General features: G+C 41.9%; 1 protein-coding gene across 1 annotated transcript; it reads left to right on the forward strand.

Annotated features, from left to right (window-relative positions):
• Nucleotides 1–879: 879 nt before the first annotated feature.
• On the forward strand, nt 880–14,120 carry meox1 (mesenchyme homeobox 1). The gene is made up of 3 exons (XM_008303162.1): nt 880–1,983; nt 5,674–5,846; nt 13,404–14,120. The coding sequence occupies exons 1-3, from the start codon at nt 1,488–1,490 to the stop codon at nt 13,524–13,526; spliced, it is 792 nt and encodes a 263-aa protein (XP_008301384.1). The 5' UTR covers nt 880–1,487; the 3' UTR covers nt 13,527–14,120.
• Nucleotides 14,121–17,135: the final 3,015 nt, after the last annotated feature.

A 17,135-nucleotide genomic window follows, 5' to 3' on the forward strand; every position in this document is an offset into this window, starting at 1 on the left:
TTTCTCCTTCTCCACGGAGGTGTGATCCACCTCCCCTCCTGTCTGCGAGGTCAGGAGCAAAGTGAGGACACATGAGGAAGGCAAACCTCAGCTCACAAATATGAGCACTATGAAGAAAAAGTGTGCATTTCAGTATAGTGTGGTTCAGTGGGTTTATTGGGTAACAGATACGCTGAAATCGAGTCCAAATTTCAGCTTTGCCAAGAAGGTTTTAATGGTATTAGAGACATTACTTCATGGGGAAGTGGCTTCTATCATGAGTAGCGTGCAGAGATTAAAAAAAATCAGTGATCAGAAAATTGAATAATGGCGTCCTTGCTTGTTCCAAATGTGGCTGATCTACATGTGAGCGCTGTCGTACACAATTGCTACCGCGGCGTAACGTCCCAGAATAATAAGTAAGAAGAGCTGCACACAGAAACACAACATAATAATAAAAAAAAAACGAGCGAAAGGGCGCAATCCCCCAGTCACAGTGTTTGCTCAGAGAAAAATATCAGCTTGTGTTTGTAAAATATGGCTCTGAAATTTCATACTGTGTTGCGCGAAAGTGCGAAGAACCTCAGGAGGTGTGAGTGATCGCATAGCCAATATCAAATCCTTTCGCCTTCAAGTTAAAGAAAGTCCAGCCAGGTGGATTTGGGTGTGTAGCAGTAACGTGCACACAGTCGTAAAAACAAAAAAGGGGGAAAAAAGAAGGAGTTTTCAGATTGGAGAGGACAGGCGAGGATCAGGGGTGCCGAGGGAAAGGCTCAGGGTTAACTTTCCTCTAAAGGGTGTCAAAAAAAGGAACTAAATTGGGTGTCAGAAAGCGCTAAGGAGCTGAAATAAGTCAGAGTCCCCGGCTCCCATGTGGGTGGGTGCTCGCTTTATACTTCTCAGACAATGTCCCTTTAAAAAGCCCCATGTCTGGAAAGCCCATTAGATGTGCATATAAAATTTCCCCCGTGATTAATAGTTGATGAGGCAGGGTTGGTTGGAGGGTACTACCAACATGTGGCCTGCAGGGCTCCTCCTCTGCAGGCTCACGTTACACTCCATAAACTTGCCACTCTTTCCCACCTATATGTTTAAAAAGGAGGAGGGCTCACTTGTCAAGAATGCCTTAGAAGAGTTGTGAAAACAGCCAGCCCGAGAAGGGGAGTCATGCAGTTGCGGATGCAGCTCTCCCACTGAGCCACAAGCCAGTCTGAAGCCGAGAGGGTGGTGTGAGAGCGAGGCAGAGGGAAAAGAGAGGGTCTCCGAAGGACGTCACCAACACTCCCAGAGAGGGAAGGGAAGCACGCTGCCGCGGGAAGGCGTCCATCCTCACGCGATCTGGGCTGTGGAAGCCTCTGACAGCACCGAGCGTTCACGTGAAGATGTGCATTTAGTGGAGGCTTTATTTTAAAAGATTCACATTTCCCGTCCTGATTTGCTTTCCTGAGAGGGGTTCGAACTCCCCGACGAGTCTTGCAATACTCCAGAAAGCGCGAGTGGCATCACCCATGGATCAGCCGGCCAGCAGCTGCATGCGGAGCGCCCACCCCAGCAGCCCCATCTGGGGCTGCATGAGGAACCCTCACCCGGGGGCCAACCTGCAGTCGCCCTACCAGCAGGCCCCTTTCTCCCTGCACCAGAAGCCCGAGTTCCTGGCCTACACGGACTTCTCCGGCTCCTGCCTGGTGCCGAGCGCCCCCCACGCCGCCTACCCCCGCGACGACAGACTCTACCACGAGAGCCAGGGCGGCTACCAGAGAGCCGACTGGCAGTTCAACCCCTGCGAGACCCGGGTGAGAGCGCCCGAGGCCTGCCCGCCCGTCGCCCCGCCGGTGGTGGGCGGCGGCAGCGGCGGGGACGGAGGACCCGAGCTGGACACTGTGGGGGGGGACAGGCTGCCAGGCGCCGTGCCCGGGTGTCTGGAGGGTGAATACTCGCCGCAGAGTGTGGCGTCGGCCGACTCGGACAAGAAGAGCTCCAACAAGAGGAAGAGGGACGTCACAGGTGAGTGAAGGAGGCAGCATCCCAACACTCGCCGCAGGAGGCAAAAAAACACAATATTAAATGTGAACCTATGAAGTAAAAATGTGCTGCATGTGTCATGATCTGGGTCGTTTTTAAAATCTTTTTGGACCTGCATCAAAAATGCAAAAAGCTAAATTGTCGCTCACTTTATAAACTAAAGCGAGTCAAGGTCAAGAGCGTCTCCCGTGCCCTCCGTCGCAGCTGGCAGCCAGACAAATCCCCTCTATTTCCTCACCAAATTGCTCTTAAAGCGGCACCCTCACCAGATCGCTATGTGAGAGGTGAGTAGGTGACGAGACTTTTGTGTTCGAGACACGCTTTGAGCGGCGGTCGCATCCTCGTATTGTTCGGGAGTTTGATTCAGACGAGGCGTCCGAGCGTTTCGTTCTTGCTGCTGCATCCGTTGGAAATGAGCTATTGTTTTAAAAACGATGGTGAAAAAAATAAAAAAGGTGTGAGGGGTGATTTAAGGCATCACAGGTGCTTCAGACTGTCAGTGGAGAATTAGTGAGATAAACTTACACTCAGTTAATTATTGTTAATTTCAGGAGAAGGAATAAAAAAGCGATTATTTCCAGTAATGTGTTAATATTTATATTCGAGGCTATTTCTAGAACAAATAAAACATTTAAATGAGCAGCTCTGTGTGCTTTTGGATTATAGTGTCATTTATTCCCCACTATCACGTTTCAAACATGCTAATAGGAAGCAAAAGGAACCGATAGCCGTGACAGACTAATTCCTAAACGCAACATTAGCAGCAAAACCAACAGGCCAGAGGAGACTTTTTAGATTTAAATGTGTAGATATTCACCGTGGCAAAATAAAACCACATCCAACACGTGTAAAAAGTCATTCGTAGAGTTTAAACTTGGCAGAAAAGACGAGGATTTACCCACATATATGTATAAACTGGTAGGAAAGAAGAAGTTTGCAGTAAATACTTTGGAAAAATTAATGCAGCTTCTTAAAAAAAAAAAAGTTTATTTGCATTTTGGAAATGAGGAATTTTAGCTTTAATCCACTTGCATCATCTCAACACAACACGTCATAAATGATTATTTGTAAAAACCTCCACGACCAATGTATGCAACAGACATGAGTCTAATTGAAAAAGAGGAGGTGGGGGAGCGCCTCCCTCCGTTTCTTACCTTATTGTAACCTCCACTCGCTGCCCTGAAAACATGCCAGACCACGTCTGGTAAAATCACTTTCCTGTGAGCCCACTTCTTACATTCTTATCCATTGACATTTTCCTGTCGTTAAGCCGTAACACAATCTCCCACTGAGTGCATGCAACATGTCTGACCACTACATCAGTTCTGGGTTTTCAGAGAGGAGCCCTCCACTTCTTCGCTGCTGGACGAGCTGGTAGAAAAGAGCATATATTAGGAAAATGTCCTGCAGGCATGAAGGACGCAGCTGCTGATGTGGAAACGTGCTTCAACCAAATCACATGATCTGACGTTGAACTGAGTCCAAAGTTTGACCAACATGACAGTGTGTAATACTAGAAGAAATGATGATATAAACATCCTTCCATCTTCCTGTCACTGGAAAAATGGACAATATGTTTTGAATTACGATTAATCGATTAGTCGTCAGCTCTTAGATTAATCGATTAAGAACAAATTTTTTTTTAAACATTTCCTCATTCCAGCTTCTTAAATGTGAATATTTTCTGGTTTCTTGCCTCCTCTATGGCAGTAAATTGAACATTTTTGGCGTTTCGGACAAAACCTTTTGGACGTTTTTCATCATTTTCTAACATTTTATAGACGAAACACTTAACAGCGCTCTAAATATTGAATCTTCTGATCATTGAGACACAAAACACTATATTAATATTTAATACACTCAAACATTTTCAGTGTTGATTCACATATTTGTCGCCTTCATAACTCCTCCCATGAGTCATCCATATATATACATAATACAGGATGCCATTAACTGTTTATACACATGTGGAAATCTACTCCACAGTGTGCAAAGCTGCAGCTCTGTTTTTAAGCCACGAATTCATTTCTCAACACCTGAAATGAGCTTATTTGGCTTTACAGGTAAATTACTTAGTGTTTTAGTCTAATATTAAACATTTATTAACTGATAACTGCTTGAATATGTTTAAAAAGGAGGAGTTTTAGGTAAAGTAAAGTATGTTATTAAGTGTTATAGTCTAAAATTCAGCATTTATTAAGTGGTAACTGCTTAAATATGCTAAATAGGGCTGTTGAAGTAAACGTTAGCCAGTAAAACATCCTGATTCAGTGTGAAATTCCGCCTCCATCTTTCACTCGTACGAATTAGGCGATCAATCACACGTGTAATTTTCGCCTGGGTTTTTTTTTTTTTTTGCATTAAAGCAATTTACAGCCGCTTTAATTCAGCCTGCGATTAAGACAAACTGCTCGAGCGGCGTCCACCCAGAAAGGCACCAAATGCTGTTTGTCTGTGGGAGCCTGCTGGGCGCAGAAGCCTTCTCCCCTGCAAGTTTACGGCCTCTGGCTGTGCAGGATATTTATTGGGGGCCTGTTTAGTGGGAGCCAGTGTGGGCCCTGCCAGGTGTTGGGCCTAACTAAACCTGTTTGACACAGCTCCAGACCAGCGCCGACCAGGCCAGGCGGCGCTCGAACCGCAATGAGGGAGTTTTTTTTTCTGCTTGACAACACACTCTCCTCCTGCACACATGTGTCCCGGTCTGCCCAGTCACATCTGGACCAGGTACTGCAGTCCATTTCACGTTCTGGCCCACCGCTCTGGCAGGCGGCGAGCAAAACTTCTCACTTTGACAAATTAGAACCATTTTCTGGAGATTACATCAGCTGCTAGTGTCGCTACCAATGCGCAATTATTAGCCCAAACTCATTCCCTTCGACGCTCAGGAGACGCTCTGCTGCTGCTTTCATGTGTGTTTAACTTTAAAACTCCACCGGTTTTTTTTGCCCGATGCAGAGAAAATCTATAAATCCCAGTAATTAGATAATCCCAGGTTTGCTCACGCGATCTGTTTTACCAGCGGAACTGATGTCAGATTTACTGGCGGAGCCTTTTAACTGATATTCATAGAGATATCTCGGGCTCCTCCTGATGTATTCGCTGTCACGTACGGATGAGTTAATGCGAATCTCCCCCCGAGCGCTCCGGTGGGAAATTCTCCTGACATACGCCCACGTAGCCCTCAGACCTGGACACATCCGCACCTTTGTTCTTTTGTTAGAGGCTTTAACGATGTTCCGCCGCATTCCTCTGCTAACTCGGTCCCTCTGTGGCTGGTTTGGTGGCCCCTGCCCTCCACCGATGCACCGGCAACCAAGAGAAGCAGCACAAATAAGTCAAATGTGCAGCAAAAAAAAAAGAAAACACGCATTTGGTCTGAGCACGCACACGTTGCAGGTGAGCGTGAGGCCTGGTCAGGGTGGTCTCTTTTTAAAGTGCTGCTTTTAGTGTTTACTATATGAGGGGCCTCCCACTAAAGAGCCTTTGGAGTCTTGGTTTGTTGGTGCTTAAGTTCGGTTTAATAGCTAACAAGAGGCTGCCCACAAAATGAGCTAATTCGAATCAGATTAGCTGCGAATCAGTCGAAAGCGTCCGCAGGTCAAGTGGTGAGACGAACAAGCACACAAAGCAAGAGCCTCACGTCGCCGCATGAAATCCACTTTCTCGCCCCAGATATCCAGGAGTCCAGTTTTAAGGTGGATTCCAGCTGCAAGGCCAGAAAAGAGCGCACGGCGTTCACCAAGGAGCAGCTGAGGGAGCTGGAGGCCGAGTTCACCCACCACAACTACCTGACCCGGCTCCGTCGCTACGAGATCGCCGTCAACCTGGACCTCACAGAGAGACAGGTACGCCGTGGTTCTGCATCAGGACGAAGCTCGCTCATGTTGTTGTGTTTGCATTGATGTTACTATAAACAAACAATTAGAAAACACCTGCAAGATTTTGGATTTGAGGGATTTTGTACCAGAAACTACTGGATCTGCCTCATACTGCAATATAATATGGAAAGAAATGTCAGGTTTTTACTCACTGTGGGCTCATCTATGGAAACAGGACTAGAAGTAGAGAGAAGTCAGAAACGTCTGATCTACAGTTTAACACTGTTTAACGCCACAAATCGAGAAAAAGATTAAACAAATGTTGAATTCCTTAAATTATATATTTTACAAAAGTGGGGGAAAAAACTGGAAACATCATGATGTTAACAATTCTGGAAAACAATGTGTTGACTCTACACACTGTAGATAATTTACTACTTGTTTGTATTTGTTTCTTGTCTTTTTTTTTTTAGTAAACACAGACTGCAGCTCAACCAAAAAGTTGCTGAATTTCCTGTGATGTGACTGTAGGACACAGCTGAGTCACTTGTTGCTTTTTGGTTGCAGCTGGAGATGCAGAATTTTATTATTTTTTGCAAAAGGTTTGGTGAATTTTTGATTTGAAGTGATTTTGATTAAACGTCACGATTTTCAGCTCACATCTGGTTTAGTTTCCTGATGGAACCCAAAGTCAAACATCACAGATGGTCGGAAAGTCTAAAAATCAGTCGGTTCTTTCTGGTGTTACCGTTTCTGGCTCTGATAAATGGTGTCATTTTGGTGATTTTTAAAAAACAAAACAATAACAGGCATTTGAAAACTGAATTTCTATATTTATATATTTTACAAAACTGTGGAAAAAAATCCTGGAAACATCATGTAGAAGATTGTTCCAAGCGTCCACAGATCTAAACAGCTCTGGGGGAAAAATTATGGCGACTCTACATCCTGATCATTCACTAGTTATAGGTTTAATTTGTTTATTGTGTTTTTTTTTTTTTTAGAGTAAACACAGCCTGCAGTTCAACCGAAAAGCTGGTTGCAGTTGTTGCTTTTTGGTTGCAGCGAGCAAGTTTAATTAGTTTAATCAGTTTAGTGCAAAAGGTTCATTTTGGTGAACTTCTAAATGAGACGTGCAGAATAAAGGGATTTTAATGGAATATCAAGATTTTCAGGCACCCAAAGTCAAACGCGATGAGATCAAGGACAGTCGGAAAGTCAAAAATTCATCGGTTCCTTCTGGTTCTACTGTTTCTGATAAATGGTGTCATTTAGGTGATTGTTTTGAAACCTGGATTTCTGTAATTATATATTTTCAAAAGTGGAAAAAATCCTGGAAGCATCATGTGGAAGATTTTTCCACAGATGTTAACAATTCAGAAAAAAACGATGTGGTGACTGCGTTCTATAGACAATTTACTACTTACATGTTTAATTTGTTTGTTGTGTTTTTTGAGTAAACAGCCGACAAGTGTCAGAATGTTTTATGACGTGACTGCAGGTCGCAGCTTTTGGTTGCAGCTAGTCGTGCAGAATTTATTTATTTTTTGCAGAATCAGTTTAGTGCAAAAGGTTTATTTTGGTGAATTTATAAATGAGACGTGCAGAATAAAGTGATTTTAATGGAATATCAAGATTTTCAGGCACCCAAAGTCAAACGTGATGAGATCAAAGACAGTCGGAAAGTCAAAAAATCAGTCGGTTCTTCCTGGTTCTACCGTTTCTGGCTCTGATAAATGGCGTTATTTTGGTGATTTAAAAAAAAAAACAATAACAGGCATTTGAAAACTGAATTTCTATATTTATATATATTTTACAAAACTGGGGAAAAAAATCCTGGAAACATCTTGTAGAAGATTGTTCCAAGCGTCCACAGATCCTAACAGCTCTGAAGGGAAAAAACTCTACATCCTGATCATTTATTACTTATAGGTTTCATTTGTTTCTAGTGGGTTTTTTAGAGTAAACACAGCCTGCAGTTCAACCGAAAAGCTGGTCGCGGTTGTTGCTTTTTGGTTGCAGCGAGCGATGGAGAATTTTAGTCAGTTTAATTAGGTGAATTTCTAAATGAGACAAGCAGAATGAAGGGATTTTAATGGAATATCAAGATTTTCAGGCCCCCAAAGTCAAAGGCGATGAGATCAAGGACAGTCGGAAATGTAAAAAATTCATCGGTTCCTTCTGGTTCTACAGTTTCTGATAAATGGTGTCATTTAGGTGATTGTTTTGAAACCTGGATTTCTGTAATTACATATTTTCAAAAGTGGAAAAAATCCTGGAAACATCTTGTAGAAGATTTTTCCACAGATGTTAACAATTCAGAAAAAAACAATGTGGTGACTGCGTGCTATGGATAATTCACTACTTATATGTTTAATTTGTTTGTTGTCTTTTTTGAGTAAACAGCCGACAAGTGTCAGAATGTTTTGTGGCGTGACTGCAGGTCGCAGCTTTTGGTTGCAGCTAGACATGCAGAATTTATTTATTTTTTGCAGAATCAGTTTAGTGCAAAAGGTTTATTTTGGTGAATTTCTGAATGAGACACGCAGAATTAAGTGATTTTAATGGAATATGAAGATTTTCAGGCACCCAAAGTCAAAGGCGATGAGATCAAAGACAGTCGGAAAGTCAGAAAATCAGTCGGTTCTTCCTGGTTCTAGCGTTTCTGGCTCTGATAAATGGTGTCATTTGGGTGTTTTTTTTAACAACAACATGCCTCTGAAACCTGTTTTAGTGGCTTCATACAGATATCGTCAATATTCTTTCCAGCTACTGTGAATATTTGACGACAGGAAGAGACAGAAAATCACCACACAACTGAAATGGCTTCAGATTTTAATGGGGCATAAAAGAGAAAATAAAAAAAAAAAGCGGAACAAAAAAATAACTCAAACGAACAAATCTCCCGCCAGCGCAGTCGTCACTCACTTGACAGTATTCTAAATGCGTCTCCTTCGATTATACCGCCACACCGATGCATAAACACGGTCGCATTAGAATTGCAATGAGCGCTTTTTTTCCGCAGAATTTTTCATCCTGTGGTTCTCGCAGAATGACATGCAGCTTTAATGAGTGGGCGGCAGCTCCAGACTCGATGAAATCGGGCGAACATGTGTCGATGCTGCTGGACGAAGCCCCAGTCTGCCTGTCAGGCCCCGGTGTCCCAGCTCCTCCTAATGAGGCCACGGTGCCACAGTGACCACACATACTGCCGTCTGCCTCTAGATCTATTTCCCAGACCTCTTCCACGCTCACACACACATGGACGGCCATCTTCACTCCGAGCTCCCACTGCAGCCTTTTCCAACTCATCCTACATGCTTTGGCGATTTGCCGTCCTTTCAATCAGTCACGATGCTCGCAGACGAACAGGCTGCAGTGTGTGGGAACAGATTTATCCGAAATCCCAGAGCTGCAGGGGAGGATGCTTCGTGGGATGTGCAGAAGTTGACCGAAGCTTCCCTGAACTGGAATATCTTCCAGGGCGAATGTAGGCTTTAAACCCTCTGAACTTCAGGTTGGAAATCGTCTTTTAAGAAAAGATCGCCGAAGTGACGCCGTTTATCGGAAGCAGAAATTGCAAAAACAGACGACTCGTTGTGTGACGTGCCGAAAAAGAATCCACGTCTCAGCTTAAAATCCTGATATCTCATCAGAATGAACTCAGACAGATGCGGCTTCTCAGCAACAATCAAGTGACTCAGCTGGAACCAACCACAAAATGAGAGATTGTTCAGCTGAACTGCAGACAGTGTTCACACAGAGCAAAGAGGAAACAAGTCCAGAAACAACCAGATCAGTGAGTAAAGCTCGAGCTGTGGTGAGAGTGAAACATCTTTCTACAGCTGAAGCAGAGGACTGTTAAAGCATCTATATTATGTGGAGTCGTGATTCATTTTCCAGTAACACTCGTGGACACATGGAAAAACTTCAGACGTGCTGATTCCAGGGTGTTTTTTTTTTCCATATTTGTAAGATAAATAATCAAGGAAACGTCAGCTTTGTTTTGTTTTTTCTTTGGTGTGATTTATGGCGTTCTAAGTGTGTCTAAGACGTGTCCGCCGTTGTTCTGTTTCCGTAGCAGGACTTGATTTTGCAGCGAACAGAAACAGTTTGGAGTTCATCAGTTTGTTAATTTTGTAGGAAAACGGTGAGATTTGATTTTACGTCTGAGCATTTTAACGTAGTTTTAAATGTTTTTGGCAGACAGACGAGGCTTCTAATCATCTCTAATACGTCCCGTTAATAACTGAAATCAACACTAATTGTCCACCTAATAACCTGATTTTCTAAAACTTTTAGCCTGAGCGTTCCTTCGCTTTGATAAAAAGACAAACTAGTTTAACGATCCTCCTGCTGCATTAACGCTGCACAAATACTAAAAGTACCGTCTATTCCTGCTCAGTGTTGGAAAGTAACTGAGTATATTCATGCATGAGCTGTACTTGTACATTTTATGTCCCTTTATTCTTCCACTTAGACGTATCGTACCTTCTGCTGCACTGCAGTCATCTGACAACTTCAGTTACTCCTGAAATGAAGATTTTAGCCAATAAAACACACCAAGGTTAAAATTTCCAACTTTTTTGGCTTCTAACAAACATTTCAGATCTCTGCAAGACATTTTTTTTTTTCCATCTAAGCTTCTCACATGGTTCCATTTCAATAAAACGATCCAACGTCTCAGCAAAGCGTCTTTCCTCTCCCCACTAATCATCAGATTTATCTGCCGTCCCCGAATATAAAACTGGATATAAAGTGGTTCAAACCTGCAGCAGCGACAACAGCAACGAGCTGCTGATGCTTCGCTGTTAATAATCTAATCATAATAATAATAATCAGGACTTTTACTGCAATGCTTGAACTGCATTTTAACTTGAGTTTGAACCTGTAGCAGAGCTCCTGGAAGCACTTTCCCATCTCTGCTCCCGTCTGAGTAAAGTTTCCTGAAAGCTGCAGCGTTCCTCCGTTTAAGGACTTTTTAAAAAATGAAACTATATATTAGATAAAGTCTGAAGTCTTTAGGTGCTATTTTCTGAGGCTCTTCGGCGAACATTCCTGGTGGCAGATTGAACAAACCCTCGTCTTTTCTGCCAGGTTCTCTCTGTAATTTTCTCGACTCTCAGGAAGTGTTTGTGCAGCTATTTTTGGCCGGACAGTTAAAATATGAGCTCATTCTCATTTCGCAGCAGCAGCAGCAGCGGCGGCGGCGGCGCGGTGATACAGATGAGCAGCAGCAGCAGCACTACAGTAAACTCACATCCTGTGTAGGCCGACTTCCTCATAGTTGACTCCTGTGACCCGCCGTCCATACGATCCTCTCCGCCTGGAAGGACTTTCAGAGCCAGACTTGGGAGCTCTGCTCTGACAGTTCATGCTCCATGCAAGGCCAATGCAAACCAAGCAAATTTATGAACGGCGCTGGGAGATTTGTGGGGGCTTATTTGTCTTTTTTTTTTTAGTTTTTTTTTTTTTTTTGCTGACCAAGCTGTAAATTTTTCTAAAAATTGCAAAATGGAGAGAAAAGCCACAGCGATCCTGTTACAAGTTCAAATGCAGTGAGAAATTCTGCACTCAGGCCTGTGAGAGTGATACCTCGTGTGGATTTATATCGTTTTACGCAGAGTGTAACGAGCATTTTTAGCTTTTTGATTCATTGAACAACTGTTTTCTCAAGTAATGGTTTATGAAAATGTAAAAATGATCACAGGAGGCAAAGAAAACTGGCAAATATTCACAGTTTAAAGGCTACAACTAGTGACATATTTTCCTTTTTGCTTAAAAAAACTCATCTTATGATTAAGTACCCACAGATTTATTAATGGACGTGATAATTAAAGCTGGAGTTTAGGACTTTTCCGTATAAATTAAGCAAGATGAGGCGATTAAGGCTATTAGCGGCAAGTAAATCCATGTAATTCGCAGTATTTTGGAGTTTGAAGTGTGGTTTCTGTGGGGCCATTTTCATGCCGATGCACTGGTTGTGCCGTATTTTAACCAGCAGTGATTGGTTTACCAGAGCTGATGAGGGAAGCAACTGTAGCGATGGAATATAATGACGCCTCTGGAGGAAAACCCTAAAAGTATTCATTTCTCCAGATAAAATAGAAACTCAGTGCGTAGAGGAAGAATAAGGAAGCCTCCTCTAGTGAAAGTCAAATTTGTTTTCATGTCAATATGGTGCTTTTTTTAATGCTAGGAGACCCATCATGACTAAAATAAGCAGTAAACACCATGGTTGAGTATTTCTACCTTGAAACTGCAGTGTACCGGTGACGGTCTCCAAAACACAGATTCAGACTTCCAGGGTTTATGACATCACAAACCCAAAGAGCCAATCAGCTTACAGTATGTGGCTTTATTTATCGTTCATTCTTTATGTATGGTTCAAACATGGCTGAATCCCTCCACTCCACCGTCATGTAGAGCGGCTTCATAGTGTTCAGGCAGAGCTGTGGGTGAGCTGGTGTGCTCGAGCTGCAGAGAGGTGGGTGGAGAAGGAGGCGGGAACTCAAAAAAGTAACTTTAAAACAAAAAGAAAAAATAATCCCGGAAAAAAAAAAAGCTAAATATGTAACTTTGACACACAGAGAAGAGCTTTTAGTGGCCCACTGTTGATCCTGTTATTGATTATTGCTGATTGTTGATTAACGCTCCAAATCCCAAAGAGTTTCTGAGTGTTTTTTTTCTTCTGTCACATTTTTAACTCACTGTGGCTCATTTTCACTGCAATATAAAGTCCTGTACCTCTGTGGAAACAGAACAACCACGACTAGAAGGAGACAGAAACGTCTTCTGTGATTTATAGTTCAGTTAAAATGCCATAAAGCATCAAAAAAATGGGACTTCTGTGGTTGTTTATTCTCCAAATATGCGAAAAATTTTTGTGCCTACAGGTGTTACCAGCATGTAGATGTTTAACTATTTATATTTTTACCACTGCTTCACATCAGCTGTAGAAAGATGCTTCACCATGCTGGATGTATCATCGTCGTTCACTGTTTCTGAGCCACACCACGTTCATTTTATTGCTCCAGTGGTTTTTATTTTCCTCTCAGTCGCTCTAATTTGTGTCATTTCTGCTCCGTTTAAACACTGCCTGCAGTTCAGCCGAGTATTTACTAAATTTCCTCCATGTGACTGTTGGTCGCTGCTAAAAAGATTTAGTTAGTTAGTTAGTTAGTTAGTTAGTTAGTTAGTTAACAGAAGCTGGTCAAAGTTTTTAAATGACACATAGAATAGAGAGATTCACAATGTTGACCTTAAATTTGTTTATTTTCTCGATGGACCCGCAGGTCAAACAAAACCGTCAGAAATCGTTTCTACAGTTTCAGGTTCTGATAAATATTGTCATTTTGGTGATTTTTTAGAAAAGACAGCAGCCTTTAAAACCTGCTGATGGGGTTTAATGTGTTCATCTTAAATTACTGCAAAAGGGAAAAACTCCCAAAAAAAATGACATTTATGAAGCAGCATTTTGCTCATTTTTATCCCAATCATGTGTTCATGCTGATGACATTTCAATACATGCACGTCTTCATCTGAGGCGTCAACGCTAATGTTTCCTGCGTTTCCTCCGGGCAGGTTAAAGTCTGGTTCCAGAACCGGCGGATGAAGTGGAAGAGGGTGAAGGGAGGACAGTCGGCTTCGCCCAACGACCTGGAAAACGACGACATAGACTCAGCTGCCTCTCCCAGCTCCGAATGATCGAGGACTGTAACGCGCTCTGAGACGTCGGAGCTCCAACCGGACGTCTCTTATTCTCGTGGAAAGTTGGAACCAAATAATTCAGGAGACTCTCTTTTTTTTGTTGTTGTTGTTTTTAAATCCCCAGGATGCGTCCCCTTTTTTTTGGCCGTTTTCTGTTGTAAATAGTCGATTTGTGTCCATAATGAAGTGCAGTTCGATCAGCTCGAGAGGCCTCGACTGTGTTTGAGTATTTCAGATTAAAGATGTAGGTTAGCGATAAGCAGCAGCTTTAAGGCAGCGATGACATGTCGGGCCGTGATGTGATTGTGTTTGAGTGCATCCCCTTTGGTTTCCAATAATGTAATCATGGCCTCTGACGCTTGACTACAACCACCTGGGAAAACTCAGACTGCACCACTGTTGCCAAGCCATAAGTGCCTCCGTTTTGTTTTTTTTTTGTCAGTTTCTTTTTCCTCGAATATAGTTTTTTCTGTCAGGCTTTTTTTTTTTTTTTACTACTCTCTTTTTTTATACTATTTGAATGTTATTGATAAAACACAGATGTTGACTGTTTCTGCAAATAGAATAAATCATCTTCTGCAAAATGGGGAACATACCTTGATAATTTCTTCCACCTGCGGCGGCTGAGTTACGACTGGACAGTAGGTACAGTACATGCGTGCTCTTGGCCGGCGCTTTTATCACGTGCGAACCTTCTGCTGAGAAATTATACAATGACAGTCGCTCAGACTAAATAATTTCTGAGCAGCGGTCGCGCTCCCATTTGCGTTTGAAGCTGGCGAGCTGAATCGAGGGGAATAAACGCGATTCGAAGGTATTTTCACCCGATTCCCGAGACGTGCCAGCCGGAGGTCAGACACGTCTGGACTCGGTGGAAAACAACCAACCGAATCGCAGCGTTGCAGACGTGATTAAAAATGGTGAAATCATCTTCCTGTGTCCAAAAACGTCATCTTTCAATCAATGTGACAAACATTAAAACTGCATTAATCAGTATTTTTAATGGGTCACTTGACAATATGCAGTTTAAAAGCAGTCAGGAGGAGCGTAGACGAGCTTTAATGCGTTTTAACGAACTAGTTTGGGGTTTTTTTGGGGGCCTGCAAGTTAATCCTGTGAACCACAAGTAGCTTCTGGGCATTTTTAACTCACTTTAGGTTCATTTCTCAAGTCCTGTGTGGAAACAGAACAACCATGACTAGAAGTAGAGAGAACTAAAGACAAAAACAAAACTAAAGTTGATTTATTTATTTACAAAACATGAAAAAAACCTGGAATCCACATGTGCACCACGTGTCCACAAGCGCCACTGATACTAGAAATCAATGCTGATTCTACAATCTGTAGATAATTTCGTATTTTACATTTTTACAACCTCTTCAAACGTTTGTACTCTTTGTATGTTGTCTCTACAAGACGTCTCACCGTGCTGAATGTATCCTCCAACAACCTGCTCCTCTGTTCAACGTCTCCGAGCCATGCTGCGTTTATTTTAATGATTTAACATGTTTTATTTTACTCTACGTCTCTGTGGTTTCTTTCTATACCTGCCTCCTGTCTGCTCGGTGGAAACACTGCCTGCAGTTCAGCCGAGCAAATTTTTTTATTATTTGTTTTTTACAGAATCTGGTGCACATGGTTTATATTTTGGGCACATTTTTAAGTACCTGGGTTGAAATATAACTACTTGCAGCTCAGATTTCCAAACAGAAAGCCGCCTCTGGTTTGTTAAGAGGTGAATTCTGTTTGTAGTTTCTGATTCATAAATGGTGCAAATTTTGTTGATTTCTCTGTAAACATAACGCACTTGTAGGAGCTAAAGCTGAGTGTGGTGTTGAAGAGCTCATATTATGCACATGTTCAGGTTTGTTATGTTATTTCTGGGGTCTACTTATTAGCTTATTAAACTTTATTTTTCTCACACTGCACCTTCCTGCTGCAGCATCCGTGCTCCTCATCTGACCTGAAACACTTGTTCAGGTCGGTCGATACCACAAAGTGTCCCCACTGGGCTTCAGAATGCACATTTCACACACAGAACCAGCACATTTGAAACTGAAAGTTGCTGCTGATAGTAACTGATGAGTGAAATTTAAAACAGTGAACTACAGACGTGAGCTTCGAGCTAGCTTCTAAGTGTGAACTTGTCTGACTTATCGTATGTAGACTTCGGGTTTAAGTTCGTCTTTTCCGTCACTGGAACAAAAACAACCTCTGAGCAGCACCTACATGCTCATAACGGTGAATCAGACGATGATAATGAGGTGCAGTCAGACCGTCGTCCAGCTCCGACACAGACAGGTCTGGTTATTACTATTATATATGCAACAAAAACCTCAAAACCTTTAGATTTAAACCTGGACTTTGGATCAGTCACCTGATCTGAGCAGCTCATATGGAGTCAACATTTCAAAGCTGGAGGTCAGAATATGTGACTTAGATTGAACATGAATCCTAAGAGGGGCTGCAAGGTGGTTCAGTGGTTAGCACCGTCGCCTCACAGCTAGAAGGTCGCCGGTTCATGTCCCAGTGAGGACACCCGGGATCTTTCTGCGTGGTTCTCTGGCTTCCTCCCACACAGTCCAGAAACATGTTGAGGTTAATTGGTGATTCTAAATTGTCCGTAGGTGTGAATGTGAGTGTGCTTGGTTGTCTGTCTCTAAGTGTAGCCCTGTGATAGACTGGTGACCTGTCCAGGTGAACCTGCCTTCACCCTGAGTCAGCTGGGATAGACTCCAGCCCCCCATGACCCTGGTGAGGATTAAGGTTTATAGATAATGGATGGATGGATGAATCCAACACAGAGTCACGGCGTCGTGTTTACAGCTCGTTTAGTTTCCAAAGTCACTGTTGTAAAAACTCACTGTGGCAGCTTCAGCTTCTAATTTAATAAGACAATCTGTTATTTTTACAGTGTTTCCCTGTTTTGTTAAATGACAGATAAAGAAAAGTCGTTAATTTACATGTTAACCGCTAAAAAAATAAAACTGTAAAAAGTGTCCACATCAGAAATCTGTATTTTCATAAATCGTTCTTTACATGTAAATGCAAAATTACTCTATTGTTAGACCCCCCCCCCCCACATTGTTAAATTACAGATTAAAAAAAGAAACCAGCCTAAAACAGAAACAAGTGTCCACATCAAACGTCTGTATTTTTACAAATGGAAATTTGTTATTTTAGAATGTTTGACCATAAAATCACAGGTTTTTACTGACTTTAAATCAGCAATAAATCAAATTATTTTAAAGATATTTGATGGTATTTGAAAGAAGAATTGTGTAAATTTAGGAATGAGGTATGGTTGTTTTTTGTGTGTAATTTTAAGGATTTTTTTTTCCTATTTTTGTTTACAGATAATATCCAGATAAATCTCAGAAAAAGAGAATAAATTTCAAATTGACTGTAAAATTAAAAAAAAAAAAAAAAAAGATTATACCTTGTTTTGCTAAATTACTAAAATCTGCTAAAACCACATGAACAACGCATTAGGTTTTGTCATTATTGTCAAATTTTACAACAAAATAATATAAAATAAATATTTTTACAAATAGTAATTTGTTCTTATACATGTTACTATATTTAAATCTGAAAAAACAAACAATC

Source organism: Stegastes partitus, unplaced genomic scaffold (genome assembly GCF_000690725.1).
Source record: "Stegastes partitus isolate 25-593 unplaced genomic scaffold, Stegastes_partitus-1.0.2 Scaffold1948, whole genome shotgun sequence".
Lineage (NCBI taxonomy): Eukaryota > Metazoa > Chordata > Actinopteri > Pomacentridae > Stegastes > Stegastes partitus.

Coding starts and splice junctions, on each gene's coding strand:
- meox1 (XM_008303162.1), top strand. CDS start 1,488: ATGGATCAGCCGGCCAGCAGCTGCATGCGGAGCGCCCACCCCAGCAGC. Junction 1,984..5,673: donor GAGGAAGAGGGACGTCACAG/GTGAGTGAAGGA, acceptor TTCTCGCCCCAG/ATATCCAGGAGTCCAGTTTT. Junction 5,847..13,403: donor TGGACCTCACAGAGAGACAG/GTACGCCGTGGT, acceptor TCCTCCGGGCAG/GTTAAAGTCTGGTTCCAGAA.